Source organism: Melanerpes formicivorus, unplaced genomic scaffold (genome assembly GCF_026170545.1).
Source record: "Melanerpes formicivorus ecotype bairdi unplaced genomic scaffold, bMelFor1.0.p_v2 SCAF_4, whole genome shotgun sequence".
In the NCBI taxonomy this organism is placed as follows: domain Eukaryota; kingdom Metazoa; phylum Chordata; class Aves; order Piciformes; family Picidae; genus Melanerpes; species Melanerpes formicivorus.
The window spans coordinates 27,088,883-27,110,269 of NW_027142356.1; the positions used below are offsets into that span (position 1 = coordinate 27,088,883).

A 21,387-nucleotide genomic window follows, 5' to 3' on the forward strand; every position below is an offset into this window, starting at 1 on the left:
TACAACTACCTGAAGGGAGGTTGTAGCCGGATGGGGGTTGGTCTCTTCTCCCAGGCAACCAGCACCAGAAGAAGGGGATGCAGTCTCAAGCTGCACCAGGGGAGGTTTAGGCTGGATGTTAGGAAGAAATTGTTCACTGAAAGAGTGATTGGCCATTGGAATGGGCTGCCCAGGGAGGTAGTGGTGTCCCTCTGCAGAGGAAAGAGTAGGGCACAAGGTAGGGTCAGTTGAGAAGTCCGGAGCCCAGCTGTGATGCATGTACACCAATGCACGCAGCCTGGGCAATAAGCAAGAGGAGCTGGAGGTCCTGATCCATCAGGGCGACTATGATATAGTCACCATCTCAGAAACTTGGTGGGACAACACACACGATTGGAGTGCTACACTGGAGGGCTACAGGTTCTTTAGGAGAGACAGGCGAGGGAGAAGAGGAAGAGGGGTGGCTGTGTATATTAGGGAGTCACTCTCTGCCACAGAACTTGAGGTGGAAGATGAGGGAATTGAGAGCCTGTGTGTCAAAATCAGAGGGCGGCCTAACAAATCTGACATCCGGGTTGGAATCTGTTACAGACCACCCAACCAGGATGAGGAGGCTGATGAACTGTTCTACAAACAACTGGAGGCTGTCTCAAGATCATCAGATCTTGTCCTTGTTGGTGACTTCAACCTGCGAGATATCTGCTGGGAACATACTTCAGCAGAGAGGAGGCAGTCCAGAAGATTCCTGGAGCAAATGGAGGACTGCTTCCTGGCACAGCTGTTAAGCGAGCCCACCAGGGGACAGGCTCTGCTTGACCTGCTGTTCTCCAATAGGGAAGGGCTGGTGGGAGATGTGATCATGGGAGGCTGTCTAGGGTGCAGTGACCATGAGATAGTGAAGTTTTCATTATGCAGGGAGATAGGGAGGAGCACCAACAGAACCTTCACCCTGGACTTCCGGAGGGCAAACTTCAGCCTGTTTAAGAAACTTATTTGTCAAGTCCCCTGGGTACCAGCCCTCATGAACCAAGGGGTCCAGGAGGGATGGACCTACTTCAAAGAGGAGCTCTTGAAGGCACAGGAACTGGCAGTTCCCACATGCCGAAAGGCAAGCCGGCGGGGCAGGCGACCGGCCTGGATGAGCAAGCAGCTCCTGGAGGATTTAAGGGGAAAAAAAGAGGCTGTATCACCTTTGGAAGGAGGGGAAGGCTTCTCGAGGTATGTTCAAGGAAGGTGTTAGATTATGTAGGAATAAAATCAGGGAGTCAAAGGCCCAGCTGGAACTGAAGCTGGCCACCACAGTCAAAGACAATAAAAAGCATTTTTACAAATACATTAACACTAAAAGAAGGGCAGGAAGAACCTGCACTCCTTATTGGACCTGGAGGGGAACACTGTGACTGAAGATGAGGAAAAGGCTGAGGTCCTGAACACCTTCTTCGCCTCAATGTTTAACAGCAAGGCAGGAGGAGTTCAGGACGAGTGGCCTCCTGAGCTGGGCGATGGGGTCGGGGAGCAGTGTAATGCTCCGGTAATCCATGAAGAATTAGTTTGGGACCTGCTGAGCCACTTGGACAATCGCAAGTCCATGGGACCGGATAGGATCCATCCTAGGGTGCTGAGAGAGCTGGCAGATGAGCTGGCCAAGCCACTCTCCATCATTTTCCTCCAGTCCTGGCTCACTGGTGAGGTCCCAGGTGACTGGAAACTGGCCAACGTGGTCCCCATCCACAAGAAGGGTCGGATGGAGGAACCTGGAAACTCCAGGCCGGTCAGCCTGACCTCAGTGCCAGGGAAAGTGATGGAGCAGATTATCCTGGCAGCAATAACTGCGCACCTGAAGGATGGCCAAGGGCTCAGGTCCAGCCAACATGGATTTAGGAAGGTCAGGTCCTGCCTCTCCAACCTGATCTCCTTCTATGATCAGGTGACCCGCCTGGTGGATGTGGGGAGGCCTGTGGATGTGGCCTACCTGGACTTCAGCAAGGCCTTTGACACCGTCCCCCACTGCAAACTGCTGTCTAAGCTGTCAGCTTGTGGCTTGGACTGCAACAGTCTGTGCTGGGTTAGGAACTGGCTGGAGGGTCGAGCCCAGAGAGTGATGGCGAATGGTGCCACATCCAGCTGGAGGCCAGTCACCAGTGGCATCCCTCAGGGATCAGTGCTGGGCCCTGTCCTCTTCAACATATTCGTTGATGATCTGGATGAAGGGGTCGAGTCAGTCATCAGCAAGGTTGCAGATGACACAAAGTTAGGAGCAGATGTTAGTCAGTTAGAGGGTAGAAAGGCTCTGCAGAGGGACCTCGACCGACTGGGCAGGTGGGCAGAGTCCAATGGGATGGCATTCAACAAGTCCAAGTGCCGAGTGCTGCACTTTGGCCACGGCAATCCCATGCAGAATTACAGGCTGGGGTCAGAGTGGCTGGAGAGCTGCCAAACAGAGAGGGACCTGGGGGTGCTGATCGACAGCCACCTGAATATGAGCCAGCAGTGTGCCCAGGTGGCCAGGAGGGCCAATGGCATCCTGGCCTGCATTAGGAATAGTGTGGCCAGCCGGAGCAGGGAAGTCATAGTGCCCCTGTACTCTGCATTGGTTAGGCCGCACCTTGAGTACTGTGTCCAGTTCTGGGCCCCTCAGTTTAAGAAGGACATCAAAACACTTGAGCATGTCCAGAGAAGGGCAACAAGGCTGGTGAGAGGCCTTGAACACAAGCCCTATGAGGGGAGGCTGAGGGAGCTGGGATTGTTTAGCCTGGAGAAGAGGAGGCTCAGGGGAGACCTCATTGCCCTCTACAACTACCTGAAAGGTGGTTGTAGCCAGGAAGGGGTTGGTCTCTTCTCCCAGGCAACCAGCACCAGAACAAGGGGACACAGTCTGAAGATATGCCAGGGGAAATTTAGGCTGGAGGTGAGGAGGAAGTTCTTCACCGAGCGAGTCGTTCGTCATTGGAATGTGCTGCCCAGGGAGGTGGTGGAGTCACCGTCCCTGGAGGTGTTCAAGAGGAGATTGGACGTGGCACTTGGTGCCATGGTCTAGTCATGGGGTCTGTGGTTACAGGTTGGACTCGATGATCCTCGAGGTCTCTTCCAACCTTGGCAATACTGTGATACTGTGATACTGTAAGAAGTGGTAAGAATGCTGGGAAGTGGTCTGTTTTAACAGCTGACACGTCTCAAAACATAACGTGTTACCGAAGACAAAACATTCACCTTGCACATTGTCTTTGAAACTTTAGATAGAATTTTAAGGACAGTCAACACTTTCAACACTGAATTTGCAGCACAACTTAGTTACTTGGAGACTATTTTCTCTGCAATATTTATTCATGAATGTCAGGGCAGTTCTGAACTGCAGTAATGGCCATCAAAGGTTAGCGGGTTGGGGTTTATTGGTATCAGTTTGGTAACCAAAACACCTTCCGGGATGGACCATGTGTTCTTTGGTTATCTCTGCTTAATTGGTTTATAAAGACAGGAAGCTTGGAAAATGTTTAACATTTGTAAACATGGAGACTGGCTTAGCTGAAGTGAATTACCTTCCATGCTTTTAGATGTAATAATTCCTTGCTAATGGTTTTGTGAAGAGGAACTGAATTATTCCACTTAGACAAAGAAGAAGAAATTAAATACCCATGGTTGGTTAGATTTCCTTATACTGGGCTTCCAAAGATCCCAGAAGCAGCCTCAGAAATATCATTGCTGATAGCAAAGATATTTTCAGATTATATTGCACAGACCTGGATTTGCTCCAAATTGTCTGCAAACACTGACAAAACTTCACAGATTGCTAAACAGAAGTGTGCTGGTGCCTCTTCAGAGCAAAGTTCCTACAGTCCTGTTTTCAGTGGCTCTTCTCAAATGCATGTTTTATTGTGCTGAAATGGCAGGCACATCCAAATAATCGTGAGAGTTAACCAACTGCATTTATTAATTACTGATGTTGTGCATCCACTCTCAGTCCTTTATTAGGTTCGAGGTAATCAAGGTAGTCTCACGACTTGGTGAACAACAGAGACCTTTGCTCGCCAAGAACTGCCTCCCCACTCCACATACCAGAAAAGCTTTTATTGTATGTCCTGTTGAAGGCAGGCAACTACTACAGTCCTTGCACAGGCTCACATTTGAACAGGTTGAAGAGTTATAATGGAGGGAGCTGTTTCTCTGACACCTTCCCTGGCAAACCTTCTCTCACAAGCAGTGTAAACTAGCGCTGCTTGTACCTTGGGAGGCCTTCCGGAAGACAAAGGGAATGCAGAGGCACTGGGCGCTCATCTGTGCCTAGGTGAAAACAGTCTGATGCTGTAACACAGAATCTTTCCCCGTGACTTCATGTGTCCTTGTCTTTGCCAACTGATTGAGTAGTGAGGGCTCACTACAGAGAAAGAGAAAGCTCTAACATGCAGCTTGCTCATTTAGTCCCTGCTGCCTACTTTCCCACGTGTTTTGTAGCTCTCTGCTTTGCCAACAATCCAACACACAGAAAAGTTCCCTTTCCTGGAGGCAGTGTATCTAACACATAAATCTAGCATTACCACCACCACTTACAAAACAACAGCCAAAACTTCTTCTGAGTATCACAGACACTGCCCTTCACATCTTTACACACATGAATGAGGTCACCCCTCGGTCTCCTCCAAGCTAAAGAGCCCCAGCTCCCTCAGCCTTTCCTCAGAAGGGAGATGCTCCGCTCCCTTCAGCATCTTTGTGGCTCTGGGCTGGACGCTTTCAAGCAGTTCCCTGAAGTGAGGAGCCCAGAACTGGACACAATACTCCAGATGTGGCCACACCAGGAGACAGGTAGGAGAACCTCTCTTGACCTACTCACCACAGCCCTTCTAATACACCCCAGGATACCATTGGCCTTCTGCAACCATCTTGCAGTGCCCAGAGTTTCCTCTACAGCTCATCATCTGTTGCCATGAAACAGCTTGTTGGTGCTTCATCACCTCCCATTTCACCTTCTTCTGCATCTATTCCTGCCTCTCTCCCTCTGGTGTGCTTCTGTCCTGGAGCACTCTCACCTGTTTTGGTATTGGGAACGGGGACATTTTCCAGGCTACATGGACTCTGCAAGGCAAGTCCTGACCTTCCTGAAAAGGGAAAGAGCCCAACCCAGAGCAGCTGAATTCACTCCCGAAAGGAAGCTGTGTTTTGGGGCTGAGATCATCTTCTTTGGAGGTCACTGCACACTCCTAGCAAGTGATTTTCCTCTGCAGAGTGAAATTTGACTTCCACCTTGCAACATTTTTCTCCCCAGGAGGGAAAATCTGGGAGGGCAGCAGAGGAGCAGGGATGGGTGGTGGCAGCTGCCTGCTGCCAGAGACCCAGAGAGGGAGTGGGGGCAGGGTTCTGGGGTCCTCCTTTGGTCCCCCAGGGAGGAGCTGGGAGGTGAGCTGGGCCTGTGGGCTATCCAGCTCCAAACCTGTTAAGCTCTGGAGACATTAGATGTCTCGGTCCGGAGACACAGTTCTTTTAAATATTCCCGTGTTGTGAAATTAGAGGCACAAACGAGGCCAAAGTATCAACAGCTAGACTCTTTATTACATAAATAAAGTGGACATAAGAAGGGAGAGGGAGAAAAGAGAGAGAGAGAGGGACGAGAGATAGAAGAGGAAAGGAATTATATTAACACACCCCTCATCCCCCCCAAGACAGTTAAAGTCTGTGGAGGAAAGGTGCTGCAGGAGATGTTGGGTTTTGTAGAGAAACGGTGGTGAGGCTTTTGCTGGAGAACAGCTGCGGTCCTCTTGGGAGATGTTGGGTTGATACAGGAACGGTGCTGAGGCTCCTCTGGGCTGCCTGGGTCTGTAGAGAAAGGGTGCTGAGGATTTGGCTGGAGCTGTGGTCCTCCGGGCAGCTTCTTTTCTCCGCAGCAGCACTGTCCCGGCTTTCTCTTCTCAGCGGCCTGGCCCGTCTCCTGTGTTTTCCTTCATCTCCGTTTTTCTCCCCGTTTTTCTCCTCTGTTTCTCTCCTCCGTTTCTCTCTACAAACCTGTAGTTGCTCCAGTCTTTTACACAGTTTTTAGTCCTTAGGTAGGTATTCAAATATTGTCCCTCAGGAATTCCAGTGGCAGGAAATCTGTGTGTTTGGGCAAGATCCTGGCTGGAGGGGGGGAATCTCCATCTACCCCATCTCCATCCAGACAAGGCTCAGGAAACAGGTGGAGATTATCTTGCCCTAAAGGTGTGACGGCTGGGTCCTTGGGCCCTATTGTTGTAGTCCTGTGTTATCACGATGCAATCACAAGCTGATTTGCATCCAGGATTGGTGGACAGGATTCTTTCCACCTTCTTTCCAGTGGCTCTGCTATCACTTTATCTTTGTTGACTCACACAGAGAGAGGCAAACTTATTAGACTCTCACAAAACCCCACTGAGCATTTAGGGTCTGGGGGACAAACAGCCTTAGTACAGCTGGTGGGGTTGAGATTGGAGGGGCCTCATGCACCCCAGTTCAGAAACATTGAGGGTCATGAAGATGTGGCCCTGCAGGGGAAACTGAGGCATGGGGTGGGCTGCAGAACCCAAGTGTTCTGGGAGTGCTCAAGCCCCCCGAGGACAGCAGCTCTGTGCAACTCCCAGGAAGCAAACTCATGCCACCCATGGTGTCATCTGGAACATGATGGGGGGGGGCCCTGGAGGAGACCCCTGTCTGAATCACAGAATGGCTTAGATTTGAAGGGACCTCAAAAGGTCATCTCCCCCAACCTCCTTGCCATGGGCAGGGATGCCTCTCAACTCTACCAGGTTGCTCAGGGCCTCATCCAACCTGGCCTTGAACATCTCCAGAGTGGAGGCATCCACAACCTCTCTGGGCAACCTGCTCCAGAGCCTCACCACCCTCGTACTGAGATCCAGTCTATAAAGATCCAGTCCAAACCTGCTCTCCCTCAGCTTCAAACCATTCCCCCTTGTCCTGCTGCTAGACACCCCAATGAAAAGCCCATCTCCAGCTTTCCAGTAGGATCCCCTGGAGCACTGAAAGGCAGCTATTAGGTCTCCCCAGAGCCTTCTCTTCTCCATGATGAACAGCCCCTGCTCCCTCAGCCTGTGCTCATAGTAGAGGTTCTCCATTCCGTGGATCATGCTTGCAGCCCTCCTCTGGACCCAGAGCAGATCCCTGGGGAACTCTTTTGACTGCAGCCATCTAGCCAGTTCCTTATCCACTAAGTGCTCCATCCATCAAGTCTATGTCTCTCCAGCTTAGAGACAAGGATGTTGTGTGGGACAGTGTCAGGTTTCTCAGCCATTGCCCTCTGTGTCTCGCAGGGTGTGGCTCGAGTGCTTAGCAGTGAAGACTGAGGCAAAAGAAGACTGAAGCCTCACCCCATCTGGGCGCTGGGTGCCAGCTCTGCATAGCTGCCTTCCCGGGGCGGGGCATCCCAAAACCCAGGCTGGCAGATGCCCAGGGGTGCTGGCACAGCTGGATGGCTGGGCAGGACCAGGCAGGCCCCACACCACAAACTTCACTACAATTCACTCCACTTCTAATTCTTTTCCCTGTCTCAGCAGGGCAAAACTGTCCTCAGGTTCTTCACCTTTGTCCATAGTGTCCATCATGAAGCTCCCTCCCCAGCCACCAGTGGACCCAGGAAGGCCAAGGAATTCCTTGTGGCATGAGCATACACTTCTGCAGGACCCCTCCTGGTGCCTCCTGCCAGCCCTCGCTCGCTCAGCTCCAGCCCAGCTGAAGCCCTCCCAGTTTTGCCCCTCTGACCATTTTTCCCCCCACACTCTCACTGTTCTCCATGTCAGGAGCTCAGCAGGTTCACACTGCCAAGCAAGAGGTTTCATTCTCTGCCCGCGATTCCAGGCCCGTGTGCAGCTCCATCCACGTCACGCCGCTCTCAGTGACGGTGGCTCCAGCCTAGGGGAGCAGTAAAGGTCCTTCCCTCTCACTGCTGCCCAGGGCACTCTCTTTCTCTTGCCTTAGACAGACCAGTTCCCCCTGCAGTCCTAGCTCCTGTCTGCCTCAGGTTCACTGGCATGGGCCAGCTGCTCTAGGAGCGCTCCTGGTGGTACAGACCAAGGTGAGGGATCAGGAAACCCTTTCCAATCCAAGGAACAGCTTTAAACTGGGCTATCAAAATCTACCAGTAGTGTGAGAAAGAGCAGCCCTGCAGAACAAAGTCCTTGTGAGCAGCATGCTGTCTCCACCTGCTTGTGCCCCTTGCCCTGGTATGGGCAGGGACACAGCTCATTTTCCTGACCCCTCGGTGGCTCACAGGGCTGGAATGGTGCCGTTAGGGTTCAGGCTGAGATGAGTGCTGAGAAGATGCTGATGGGTTTAGATGCTGAAAGGAATCCAGGACTTTTTAGCTGCCCACAGTTTGCTGGTGTGCAGGAGCACAGGAAGCTGGGAGGGAGCGCAGCCAGGAGAACTGAGCCCATCTAGCCACAGGGACACTCTCCACCACAGAATGTCCTGCTGAGTGCAGGCACTGGAGGGAATTGGCTGGTGGGGCTTCTCAGCCCTTGCCTGGGCTCTGTAGCTCCATACTCAGCTGGAATAGAGCCAGAAGGTCTACCACTGAAGTCTTCTAAAAAGCTGGTTTGGTTGATGTTCTCTAGCCCATTGGATTTGCTGGCAGAAGGAGGTGAGCTTTGCTAATGGCCTCTCGAGAGCTTTTGGCACCCAGGTCAATGAGGCTGATGTGTCAAAGCCTGGCTTTGAATCCCACGCTGTGTAACAAGGCTCTTCCTACCACGATGCTGACCTTGGATCATGTCTTACTGTCTGCAGGTTACAATCAGGATGAGCTGCACGATGCAGAGGCTCTGTGATGGGTGCAGCTGGCTGGCATGGGGAGCTGCGCAGCACATGCCTGCCTGCTTGGCCTGCTTTTGGCCTCCAGACTCTCAACTGCCCTGGCAAGGCTGATTTGGGCTGGCATCAGGAGACAGGAGAGGAGCCCAGCCTGGAGCAGGACACTGCGTAGCAGAGACAAGAAGGGGAGACACAGTTACCCAGGAAGCCTGCTCTCCAATCTTCACCCGTGCTGATGCAGACCCTCTTCTGCAGCTCACCAGGCCTCCCAGGCAGCCAGAAAGGTTCTGGCAGCCATTGCCCTGCGCACAGTCCCACAGGAGCTGGCTGGAAGTGTCCCTTGGGGCTCTTACCAGCAGAGGAGATGCATCCCCTCAGGAGGAGCCAGGGGGTTTTCCAGGCCAGCCCAGGCTGCTCAGTTCATGCGCAGCCACATCCATTTCTGCTCCATGCACTTGTCCAGCACCAGGTCTAGAGCTGAGAGGACAACCCTGGCAAAAGACACACAGACAAACAAATCCAAACGTGTTCAGACAGAACCAGCCAAGAAATGCTTCTCTTTAGCAGAGCTAAACACCCCTGAACTGATGCCTCCAAGCCCTGTCCAACCTGGCCTCAAACACTTCCCGCTTCTCTGGGCCACCTGGTCCAGTGGCTCAGCACTCTCACAGGGAAGCATTTCTCTGTCACCTCTCCTCAAAATCTCCCTCCCTTAGTTGATAACCATCAGTGCTTGTCCTGTCTTGCCCTCTCCTGCCTTGTAAGCCCAATTTCATTATTGAAGAGCTGCTTTAAGGTCTCCTAGGAGCCTTCTCCAGGATGAACACCCCCAGCTCAAGAGAGTGCTTCTCCTAGGAGAGGTGGCTCCAGCCCCTGATCAGCTTCATGGAACTTGCCTGCATGGCTTCTCCTCAAGGAGCTGGCCTTCAAGGAACAGTTGTCTGCAGCTGCTCGCAGGGGAAGCACCCTCTCCGTGCCCAGCATTTCACAGAGCCACTTCAGGAGGCTGGCAAGGAGGAGGGGCAGCAGAAGCCTGAGCTCCTCCATGCTGCTCAGGACAAACCCCTGGGAGACGGCATGCCTGTTCTGCAGGGAAACGTGACCAAGAACCCCCTGTTCAGGCAAAGCCTTTTCCTTCCAGCCTGCTTTCCCCAGGGGCCTGCCTGTGGCAGAGTCACCATCTGCAGTTTCTGCCACTTCAGCCAAGGCCTCGTGGCTCAGCAGCACACAACTGCCCCAGCTTCCCACACCCCTTGAGGCCAGCCCAGTCCTGCACCCTGGCAGTCTGCACAGGCTCCCACAGAAGGTGTAAAAAGCAGATGCAGAGCTGCAGAGACATGTCTGCCACTGATGGTACCCACAGCAGAGTCTCCAGAGCAGGCGGACAGTTGTGCTGGTCACACGTGGAGGAGCCAGGCCTCAGGCGGCCGTTTCCCGCTCAGCTGAGTTTCTCTGCCAAACACCTCAGGATGGGAACACCAAGGATGCTTCTTCCCAGGCTCTACCACAGCTTCACCGGCACTGCAATGAAAGAGATGGACACCCTCAGCCCATAGCGTAGAACCAGAAGGTGCTTTGGCTTCAAGGGGACCTTAAAGATCTTCTTCTTCCACCCACTATCCCCCTTCCAGTACCTTGTATTCCTGCAGTGCAGGGGCTCATGATGTGTGGTAGCTGAAGGGAAGAAGAGGGGAAAGAAACACTTGGTGCACCCTTGCCCCCTCCTCCGTCAGGGCCCAGGCAGTGGCGCTCAGAGCAGCAGCAGTAACTGCTGCCTTGGCTCCAAGGCCAGATCCAGCTGCAAACCTCACCCCTTCCAGCCTGCCTGAGCCTGCCTCATGTCCAGACACAGCTGTTTGCTCTTTCCCACTCCCCTGTATAGCTGAAGTCCAGTTTCATGGGACAGTGGAAGGCCAGGACTGCAGGGACAGCCCCTGGCCTGGCACAGCCTTTGCACCTGCCTGTCTTGTGTGCTGGGAAGGAAAGAAACCAACCTCCTGGGGATTCGGATCCCCATCCTCAGCATTTCCTGCTGGAACTGGTCTTTGTCCCTGCAGAGCCAGCACCGAAATTCAGAGGTGCCAGTCTGGAGAGCATGGCCCTGCAGGAGAAGCAGCAGGAGGAACAGTGAGGCCCTAGTGCTGTTGAGTAGCTGCCGTGCCCCTGGGCTGAGGGAACAGCTGCTACCTGGATGTAGTCCCTATGGAACCAGGCATGCTGGTACAAGGGGCACACCAGGTTTCTGTAGGATGTCTGTCCCCAACGTCCTCCAGGCAGAGCAGGCAGTTGATATCAGGGTCAGGGTCCCTCTGTACTGCCTGCTGTGGGCGGTGGCTGGAACAGAAGGCCCTGTGTGAGGAAGGCAGAGATGGGCACGGTGGGAAGGGTCGGGTCTGTCACTGGTGCTCAGGAGGATGGGAGAGGAGGCATGAAGGAGGCCATAGACTTCCTCAGCTCTGGCTCTACCTGTGCCTTTGTTTCTGGCCTGCCTGGGGCTGGCAGGAAGGGGACTGAAGGAGAGGAGCCTTCCCCCATGAGGGTTGCCAGCCCTTACCTGTACTGCTCAAAGTACTGCGTGACACATCTGCCCCTGGTGGCACAGGGCAGATGGAAGCTGCGTTCACAGCCCGACTCCTGGCAGGTGATGGAGGCCCCGCTCCCGCCACAGACAAAGCAGAGCTGGAAAGAGCACAGCAGCCTCCATCAGCAGCAGCTTCAGCACCTCCACAGCTAGCCCCACGGCCCCGGGCAGGGTGCAGGATGTGCCCAGTGCTGGCTGACACCCCACAGATCAGCCTGGCAGAGGAGACTCCTGTGTGGGAGCCTGTGTGGAGCCACTGGGATCAAGACCTTTCTCCCAGAGCTGGTTGGAAGGGCTGGGATTTCTTTGTGAAGGTGTCAGCTAAGGTCCTGGAAACCTCTCCTGCCACAAGTCTCTCTGCTCTTGTCAGGAACTCACCTGCTCTGCTGACAGCTGGATGGCACGTCTGATGGCAGAGAGGTGAAAGGCTGGGATGTCTCCACTGAATGCCACTGGAGTCACACTGTTGGCAAAGTACTGCAGAGGAGGTAGAGAAAGAACTGATGAGGAGAATGTGGCAGAGACAGACTAAGGGAGAGCAGGAAGAAGCCCCTGAGGAACTCACCACACAGCAAGCATGGAAGCAGACATCTTGGTGCTGCTTCCAAATCCCACAGATGTTCTCGTCCGCATTTGCCTGGCAACACAGCCAGCATGCTGGAGGGGAGAGGGCAAATGGCAGTGGGAATGAGCACCTCTGTGGGGCTGGGGGAAGGCTGCCTGAGGAGTTGCCCCCAGAGGGCTTGCTGGGTCCTTTCCTGGCTGGGTGGTGGGCAGGGCTGGGGGCCTGGGAGGAGAAGGGGGCATGCAGATACGAGTGCTCCAGCAGGAACACACGGTGCCACCTGGGCCCCAGTTCCTGAGGACAGGAGGGAACCTGCCTGCTGTGACTGGGGAGATGCTACCTGCCCCTACCACCACTCTCAGCCTCAATCTTACCACCTCAACAACCCCTCTGCCAGGCCTCAGGAGGGAACTTTTGCTCTCACCCTGCTCCATGGCTTCAGGATCGCTCGTCTCTCCCACGCTGCACACCACCAATGGGTGCTGCAGGTTGTGCTGGGTGTTCTCTCTAACAAACTTCTCCACTGCCTCTGAGGGAGAAGCAGAACACAGGTGGGCCTGTAGCAGATGCCCAGTGCCACAAACTGTGATGGCCACTCATTGCTGACAGACCCATGTCACCATGCCCCCCTCCCTTGGCCTCTCCTCACCATGTCGATCCCGCAGCCGCATGGGCCCAGAAGGGCTGGAGCAGCCCTCAGCAGCCTCAGAGGCACGGGAGGATGCCTGAGTGGGCTGCCTGGGGGTGCTGGGACCAGCCTCCTGCAAGGTGGCACTGGAGGCTGCAAGGGCAAGCAGGAAGGTCAAGGGCACAAGCTCAGTGCCTGCAGCCCCAAAGTCCAGAGCAGGGCCCCAGCCCTCCTGAGCAGGGGGCCTTTCAGGAGCCCAGCCTGGGCACTCACTGCCAGGCCTTGCCTGGCACCTGGGGCACCCTTTGCCTCTTACCGTTGCTGGGGCCAGCACATCCATGGCACTCCCACAGGGCCGTGCTGTCCTCCAGCTGGGAGCAGCACCGGTGGGTGCCCTCAGCAGCACAGGAGCTGCACAGCAGCAGCTGCCAGGGCCTGGGGAAGCAAAGGGGTTCATGGCTGTGAGGACAGAGTGAGGGCAGCAGGCGACTGTCCAGCAGAGCTCTCCTTCTCACTCCTTGCTCTTCAAGCCCTGGGCCAGACAGGGCTCCCCTCAAGTGCCCCAGGGGACAGCTTTGGGAACTCACCCCTCTTCCTCTGCCTGCCCCCTACCCCCTGGGCACAGGCAGTGCTGGGCATCGCACTGGCTGTGCCTCTCCAGCAGGTCTTCGAATTCCTGGGCCGTCTCCCATTCTGGTGGCCTGATGGAGAAAGGAAGGTTGGTGAGTCCTAGGTGCCCTAGGGTGAGGCAGATGCAGGCTGTCCCTGCCTTCCCCCCTGCCCTCTTTCCCCCTCCCCTGGGTAGCTGAAGTCCAGCTCATGGGACAGTGGAGGGCCAGGACTGCAGGGACAGCCCCTGGCCTGGCACAGCATTTGCACCTTCCTGTCTTGTGTGTTGGGAAGGAAAGAAACCAACCTCCTGGAGATGCAGCTCCCCTCTCACAAGAACTCCTCCCAAGATCACAGGAGAGGCAGAGGGTTAACAGTTCCAATGCCTCTGCCATGGGCAGGGACACCTCACACTACATCAGGCTGCCCAGAGCTGTATCTGGTCAGCCCCTTGATAAAACCTCCAGGGATGGGGACAGAGCCTGGCTGTCTGGGACCCTGCTGGTGCCAGGCCTGAAGGGAAGGAGGATCAGGCTGAAAAACACAGGAAGCACCTGTTCTCCTCACCTTGCCTTTGGTGAAAGGAGCCAAGGCAGAGCCACACTGTCTGCTAGGAAGTGGCCAGGCAGTCCCTGGACCGAGCCCCCAGCCATCCCACCAGGGAGCCCAGCTGCTGGACGAGGACCTCCTCTCTGCGGGGAAGAGCAGCAAGAAAAGGTGGCAGGCAGCCCCAGCACCCACTGACCTCTGCCCCCCATCCTGCTCTCTGAGCAGTGACCGTTCAGAGGGGGCAGGAGAGGGCTGCTCCATCATCTCAGAAGCCCCAGAATGTAGTACCCAGCTGGGCAGGGCTCCTTCTGCTCCATGATGGGTGCATCAGGGTGTGCAAGGGCTCCCTACTCACCATGAGCTCTCACCGCCCCTTGCAAGTGCCCAGCACACGGACGCAAAGCCGCAGGGCTCTCTCCCGCTCCCAGGACTTGGCTGAGGTGAGGCAGCCCTTCAGCACCTGGGGCAGGGGCATCTCTCTCACTACTGGCATCTTTCTCTCCCCGACATCCCTCTGCCTCCTCCTCCAGAGCCAGCGCGCTGCAGCCCCTAGCCCCACCCAGCACTGGCACTGCAAGCCTCCCCCTCCTCCCCCTCTCACCTGCCCCTGAGCTGGAGTGGGGGCAGCTTCCCCACCCTGACCTTCCCCAGGCTGCTCTCACCCAGCTCAGGCCTGGCTCTGTGCTTTCCCTCAGGCAGGACCCTCTGCTCTCTGACTGTGCTGAGACTGCCATGGCCGGGTGCTGCCGAGGCACAGCTCAGCCCCTGGCCCCGGCCCACTGCACAGTCTGAGAGCCAGGAGCCCAAGCCCCACTGTGCCTTGTCCCTACCTCCTGTCACCGCTGAGGCCATGACTCTCTGCCCCCAGCGCAGTCGCCCTCTTGCCCTGTGGCTGACCACGGTGTCCACGCCGGCAGGACTGGCCTCTGCCTCCAGCAGGCTCTCAGGGAGATGGCCCTGATCCTCCACAACCTCCCATGCAGGAGCTAAAAGCAGGGAAGGAGAGCGGAGGGTCTGCATGCTGGGGGCTGCCAGGACAGCCTCAGCTGGCACCCTGAGCCAGGGCTGGGCAGGCACTGGCCGCTGCCTACCTGCACGTTCTTGGCTGCCGTGGCTCTCTTCCTGCCCCTTGTCACCTGCTCCATGGAAGGAGAGGGCGACAGGTTCCGGCAGCACCCTGCCAGCAGCCTGTGCTCTTCCTGCCCAGAGGTGGCCTCCCCTGGCTGCAGAGAGTGAAAAGGAAAGGAGAAAGGGGATTTAGCAGCCCTCTGCAGAGTGCCAGCTCAAGATGAACACCCAGTGCCACGGGGCCTTGCTTCGGGGGCTCTGCCATGCAGCGAGCTGCCCAGGATGGCCCTCGGGAAGTCTGCAGCCTGTGCTGGAGGGACGCACTTGCAAGCGGAGCGAAGAGAGGGCAGGGCCAGGAGAGTGTCACAGCTCTGTGCAGCAGTTGGGTGAGGAGAGGAAGTGCTCCGGGAGTGGGAGCTGGGCAGCCGTGGGGGGCACTCACTCTGGCGGGGAGCAGGGGGATATGCAGGGGCCACTTACCTGTGCTCTGGTGCCACAGGTCTCCAGCACTCTGCTGGCGATGTCACCTCCTCCTGCGGCGGTGGCTGGGCCGCCTGTAAGGTGCTTGTGCCCCGCGGCGCGGGCAGGACCTTTCCCGCAGCCGCTGGGGCCCAGGGCGGCTTTGGCGGCTGCTGCTCTCCAGGCTTGGGGCGGGGGAGGAAGGCTCCGAGGGCAGCTCGCTGGCTGTGCTGGGAGCAGCGAGCTCCGAGCTGGCAGCGGAGGCTGTCGGGGGAAGCAGGAAGGGGAAGGCAGCAGTGAGCTGTGGGCCATGCCCAGCGCTGCCTGTCTGGAGGTGCTGCTCCCAGCGCTGGGCGCTGGCACACTTGGTGCTACTCACAGCGTCTGCCTGGGCGGCTGTAGGGATTCTGGGCACGGCGCTGCAAGCGGCTGCGATCCCGCAGCCGCATGGGCCCAGAAGGGCTGGAGCAGCCCTCAGCAGCCTCAGAGGCACGGGAGGATGCCTGAGTGGGCTGCCTGGGGGTGCTGGGACCAGCCTCCTGCAAGGTGGCACTGGAGGCTGCAAGGGCAAGCAGGAAGGTCAAGGGCACAAGCTCAGTGCCTGCAGCCCCAAAGTCCAGAGCAGGGCCCCAGCCCTCCTGAGCAGGGGGCCTTTCAGGAGCCCAGCCTGGGCACTCACTGCCAGGCCTTGCCTGGCACCTGGGGCACCCTTTGCCTCTTACCGTTGCTGGGGCCAGCACATCCATGGCACTCCCACAGGGCCGTGCTGTCCTCCAGCTGGGAGCAGCACCGGTGGGTGCCCTCAGCAGCACAGGAGCTGCACAGCAGCAGCTGCCAGGGCCTGGGGAAGCAAAGGGGTTCATGGCTGTGAGGACAGAGTGAGGGCAGCAGGCGACTGTCCAGCAGAGCTCTCCTTCTCACTCCTTGCTCTTCAAGCCCTGGGCCAGACAGGGCTCCCCTCAAGCACTCCAGGGCACAGCCTTGGGAACTCACCCCTCTTCCTCTGCCTGCCCCCTGCCCCCTGGGCACAGGCAGTGCTGGGCATCGCACTGGCTGTGCCTCTCCAGCAGGTCTTCGAATTCCTGGGCCGTCTCCCATTCTGGTGGCCTGATGGAGAAAGGAAGGTTGGTGAGTCCTAGGTGCCCTAGGGTGAGGCAGATGCAGGCTGTCCCTGCCTTCCCCCCTGCCCTCTTTCCCCCTCCCCTGGGTAGCTGAAGTCCAGCTCATGGGACAGTGGAGGGCCAGGACTGCAGGGACAGCCCCTGGCCTGGCACAGCATTTGCACCTTCCTGTCTTGTGTGTTGGGAAGGAAAGAAACCAACCTCCTGGAGATGCAGCTCCCCTCTCACAAGAACTCCTCCCAAGATCACAGGAGAGGCAGAGGGTTAACAGTTCCAATGCCTCTGCCATGGGCAGGGACACCTCACACTACATCAGGCTGCCCAGAGCTGTATCTGGTCAGCCCCTTGATAAAACCTCCAGGGATGGGGACAGAGCCTGGCTGTCTGGGACCCTGCTGGTGCCAGGCCTGAAGGGAAGGAGGATCAGGCTGAAAAACACAGGAAGCACCTGTTCTCCTCACCTTGCCTTTGGTGAAAGGAGCCAAGGCAGAGCCACACTGTCTGCTAGGAAGTGGCCAGGCAGTCCCTGGACCGAGCCCCCAGCCATCCCACCAGGGAGCCCAGCTGCTGGACGAGGACCTCCTCTCTGCGGGGAAGAGCAGCAAGAAAAGGTGGCAGGCAGCCCCAGCACCCACTGACCTCTGCCCCCCATCCTGCTCTCTGAGCAGTGACCGTTCAGAGGGGGCAGGAGAGGGCTGCTCCATCATCTCAGAAGCCCCAGAATGTAGTACCCAGCTGGGCAGGGCTCCTTCTGCTCCATGATGGGTGCATCAGGGTGTGCAAGGGCTCCCTACTCACCATGAGCTCTCACCGCCCCTTGCAAGTGCCCAGCACACGGACGCAAAGCCGCAGGGCTCTCTCCCGCTCCCAGGACTTGGCTGAGGTGAGGCAGCCCTTCAGCACCTGGGGCAGGGGCATCTCTCTCACTACTGGCATCTTTCTCTCCCCGACATCCCTCTGCCTCCTCCTCCAGAGCCAGCGCGCTGCAGCCCCTAGCCCCGCCCAGCACTGGCACTGCAAGCCTCCCCCTCCTCCCCCTCTCACCTGCCCCTGAGCTGGAGTGGGGGCAGCTTCCCCACCCTGACCTTCCCCAGGCTGCTCTCACCCAGCTCAGGCCTGGCTCTGTGCTTTCCCTCAGGCAGGACCCTCTGCTCTCTGACTGTGCTGAGACTGCCATGGCCGGGTGCTGCCGAGGCACAGCTCAGCCCCTGGCCCCGGCCCACTGCACAGTCTGAGAGCCAGGAGCCCAAGCCCCACTGTGCCTTGTCCCTACCTCCTGTCACCGCTGAGGCCATGACTCTCTGCCCCCAGCGCAGTCGCCCTCTTGCCCTGTGGCTGACCACGGTGTCCACGCCGGCAGGACTGGCCTCTGCCTCCAGCAGGCTCTCAGGGAGATGGCCCTGATCCTCCACAACCTCCCATGCAGGAGCTAAAAGCAGGGAAGGAGAGCGGAGGGTCTGCATGCTGGGGGCTGCCAGGACAGCCTCAGCTGGCACCCTGAGCCAGGGCTGGGCAGGCACTGGCCGCTGCCTACCTGCACGTTCTTGGCTGCCGTGGCTCTCTTCCTGCCCCTTGTCACCTGCTCCATGGAAGGAGAGGGCGACAGGTTCCGGCAGCACCCTGCCAGCAGCCTGTGCTCTTCCTGCCCAGAGGTGGCCTCCCCTGGCTGCAGAGAGTGAAAAGGAAAGGAGAAAGGGGATTTAGCAGCCCTCTGCAGAGTGCCAGCTCAAGATGAACACCCAGTGCCACGGGGCCTTGCTTCGGGGGCTCTGCCATGCAGCGAGCTGCCCAGGATGGCCCTCGGGAAGTCTGCAGCCTGTGCTGGAGGGACGCACTTGCAAGCGGAGCGAAGAGAGGGCAGGGCCAGGGGAGTGTCACAGCTCTGTGCAGCAGTTGGGTGAGGAGAGGAAGTGCTCCGGGAGTGGGAGCTGGGCAGCCGTGGGGGGCACTCACTCTGGCGGGGAGCAGGGGGATATGCAGGGGCCACTTACCTGTGCTCTGGTGCCACAGGTCTCCAGCACTCTGCTGGCGATGTCACCTCCTCCTGCGGCGGTGGCTGGGCCGCCTGTAAGGTGCTTGTGCCCCGCGGCGCGGGCAGGACCTTTCCCGCAGCCGCTGGGGCCCAGGGCGGCTTTGGCGGCTGCTGCTCTCCAGGCTTGGGGCGGGGGAGGAAGGCTCCGAGGGCAGCTCGCTGGCTGTGCTGGGAGCAGCGAGCTCCGAGCTGGCAGCGGAGGCTGTCGGGGGAAGCAGGAAGGGGAAGGCAGCAGTGAGCTGTGGGCCATGCCCAGCGCTGCCTGTCTGGAGGTGCTGCTCCCAGCGCTGGGCGCTGGCACACTTGGTGCTACTCACAGCGTCTGCCTGGGCGGCTGTAGGGATTCTGGGCACGGCGCTGCAAGCGGCTGCGATCCCGCAGCCGCATGGGCCCAGAAGGGCTGGAGCAGCCCTCAGCAGCCTCAGAGGCACGGGAGGATGCCTGAGTGGGCTGCCTGGGGGTGCTGGGACCAGCCTCCTGCAAGGTGGCACTGGAGGCTGCAAGGGCAAGCAGGAAGGTCAAGGGCACAAGCTCAGTGCCTGCAGCCCCAAAGTCCAGAGCAGGGCCCCAGCCCTCCTGAGCAGGGGGCCTTTCAGGAGCCCAGCCTGGGCACTCACTGCCAGGCCTTGCCTGGCACCTGGGGCACCCTTTGCCTCTTACCGTTGCTGGGGCCAGCACATCCATGGCACTCCCACAGGGCCGTGCTGTCCTCCAGCTGGGAGCAGCACCGGTGGGTGCCCTCAGCAGCACAGGAGCTGCACAGCAGCAGCTGCCAGGGCCTGGGGAAGCAAAGGGGTTCATGGCTGTGAGGACAGAGTGAGGGCAGCAGGCGACTGTCCAGCAGAGCTCTCCTTCTCACTCCTTGCTCTTCAAGCCCTGGGCCAGACAGGGCTCCCCTCAAGTGCCCCAGGGGACAGCTTTGGGAACTCACCCCTCTTCCTCTGCCTGCCCCCTACCCCCTGGGCACAGGCAGTGCTGGGCATCGCACTGGCTGTGCCTCTCCAGCAGGTCTTCGAATTCCTGGGCCGTCTCCCATTCTGGTGGCCTGATGGAGAAAGGAAGGTTGGTGAGTCCTAGGTGCCCTAGGGTGAGGCAGATGCAGGCTGTCCCTGCCTTCCCCCCTGCCCTCTTTCCCCCTCCCCTGGGTAGCTGAAGTCCAGCTCATGGGACAGTGGAGGGCCAGGACTGCAGGGACAGCCCCTGGCCTGGCACAGCATTTGCACCTTCCTGTCTTGTGTGTTGGGAAGGAAAGAAACCAACCTCCTGGAGATGCAGCTCCCCTCTCACAAGAACTCCTCCCAAGATCACAGGAGAGGCAGAGGGTTAACAGTTCCAATGCCTCTGCCATGGGCAGGGACACCTCACACTACATCAGGCTGCCCAGAGCTGTATCTGGTCAGCCCCTTGATAAAACCTCCAGGGATGGGGACAGAGCCTGGCTGTCTGGGACCCTGCTGGTGCCAGGCCTGAAGGGAAGGAGGATCAGGCTGAAAAACACAGGAAGCACCTGTTCTCCTCACCTTGCCTTTGGTGAAAGGAGCCAAGGCAGAGCCACACTGTCTGCTAGGAAGTGGCCAGGCAGTCCCTGGACCGAGCCCCCAGCCATCCCACCAGGGAGCCCAGCTGCTGGACGAGGACCTCCTCTCTGCGGGGAAGAGCAGCAAGAAAAGGTGGCAGGCAGCCCCAGCACCCACTGACCTCTGCCCCCCATCCTGCTCTCTGAGCAGTGACCGTTCAGAGGGGGCAGGAGAGGGCTGCTCCATCATCTCAGAAGCCCCAGAATGTAGTACCCAGCTGGGCAGGGCTCCTTCTGCTCCATGATGGGTGCATCAGGGTGTGCAAGGGCTCCCTACTCACCATGAGCTCTCACCGCCCCTTGCAAGTGCCCAGCACACGGACGCAAAGCCGCAGGGCTCTCTCCCGCTCCCAGGACTTGGCTGAGGTGAGGCAGCCCTTCAGCACCTGGGGCAGGGGCATCTCTCTCACTACTGGCATCTTTCTCTCCCCGACATCCCTCTGCCTCCTCCTCCAGAGCCAGCGCGCTGCAGCCCCTAGCCCCGCCCAGCACTGGCACTGCAAGCCTCCCCCTCCTCCCCCTCTCACCTGCCCCTGAGCTGGAGTGGGGGCAGCTTCCCCACCCTGACCTTCCCCAGGCTGCTCTCACCCAGCTCAGGCCTGGCTCTGTGCTTTCCCTCAGGCAGGACCCTCTGCTCTCTGACTGTGCTGAGACTGCCATGGCCGGGTGCTGCCGAGGCACAGCTCAGCCCCTGGCCCCGGCCCACTGCACAGTCTGAGAGCCAGGAGCCCAAGCCCCACTGTGCCTTGTCCCTACCTCCTGTCACCGCTGAGGCCATGACTCTCTGCCCCCAGCGCAGTCGCCCTCTTGCCCTGTGGCTGACCACGGTGTCCACGCCGGCAGGACTGGCCTCTGCCTCCAGCAGGCTCTCAGGGAGATGGCCCTGATCCTCCACAACCTCCCATGCAGGAGCTAAAAGCAGGGAAGGAGAGCGGAGGGTCTGCATGCTGGGGGCTGCCAGGACAGCCTCAGCTGGCACCCTGAGCCAGGGCTGGGCAGGCACTGGCCGCTGCCTACCTGCACGTTCTTGGCTGCCGTGGCTCTCTTCCTGCCCCTTGTCACCTGCTCCATGGAAGGAGAGGGCGACAGGTTCCGGCAGCACCCTGCCAGCAGCCTGTGCTCTTCCTGCCCAGAGGTGGCCTCCCCTGGCTGCAGAGAGTGAAAAGGAAAGGAGAAAGGGGATTTAGCAGCCCTCTGCAGAGTGCCAGCTCAAGATGAACACCCAGTGCCACGGGGCCTTGCTTCGGGGGCTCTGCCATGCAGCGAGCTGCCCAGGATGGCCCTCGGGAAGTCTGCAGCCTGTGCTGGAGGGACGCACTTGCAAGCGGAGCGAAGAGAGGGCAGGGCCAGGGGAGTGTCACAGCTCTGTGCAGCAGTTGGGTGAGGAGAGGAAGTGCTCCGGGAGTGGGAGCTGGGCAGCCGTGGGGGGCACTCACTCTGGCGGGGAGCAGGGG

General features: G+C 58.4%; 2 protein-coding genes and 1 long non-coding RNA gene across 4 annotated transcripts; all 3 read right to left on the reverse strand.

The window, feature by feature from the left end:
- Nucleotides 1-5,510: 5,510 nt before the first annotated feature.
- LOC137440803 (uncharacterized) lies at nt 5,511-11,298 on the reverse strand. 2 transcript variants are annotated; one of them, XR_010987243.1, is made up of 6 exons: nt 10,933-11,298; nt 10,740-10,846; nt 10,107-10,266; nt 9,642-9,831; nt 9,099-9,236; nt 5,511-8,909 (listed from the first exon to the last, which is right to left on the reverse strand). It is a non-coding gene; the product is annotated as an uncharacterized lncRNA (long non-coding RNA). The 2 variants fall into 2 exon arrangements; XR_010987244.1 differs by lacking the exon at nt 9,642-9,831 and having other exon boundaries at nt 10,933-11,295.
- On the reverse strand, nt 11,296-13,823 carry LOC137440544 (uncharacterized). Its single transcript, XM_068136760.1, has 8 exons — nt 13,696-13,823; nt 13,107-13,220; nt 12,836-12,954; nt 12,541-12,672; nt 12,316-12,420; nt 11,892-11,983; nt 11,705-11,803; nt 11,296-11,424 (listed from the first exon to the last, which is right to left on the reverse strand). Exons 1-8 carry the CDS (start codon nt 13,779-13,781, stop codon nt 11,296-11,298), a joined length of 876 nt encoding a protein of 291 aa, XP_067992861.1. The 5' UTR covers nt 13,782-13,823.
- A 1,020-nt stretch (nt 13,824-14,843) lies between these two features.
- On the reverse strand, nt 14,844-20,005 carry LOC137440801 (uncharacterized). Its single transcript, XM_068137419.1, has 13 exons — nt 19,878-20,005; nt 19,289-19,402; nt 19,018-19,136; nt 18,675-18,854; nt 18,317-18,559; nt 17,860-17,991; nt 17,599-17,782; nt 17,124-17,228; nt 16,787-16,911; nt 15,927-16,311; nt 15,584-15,763; nt 15,226-15,468; nt 14,844-14,900 (listed from the first exon to the last, which is right to left on the reverse strand). Exons 2-12 carry the CDS (start codon nt 19,338-19,340, stop codon nt 15,269-15,271), a joined length of 1,905 nt encoding a protein of 634 aa, XP_067993520.1. The 5' UTR covers nt 19,341-19,402; nt 19,878-20,005; the 3' UTR covers nt 14,844-14,900; nt 15,226-15,268.
- Between the last annotated feature and the right edge of the window lie 1,382 nt (nt 20,006-21,387).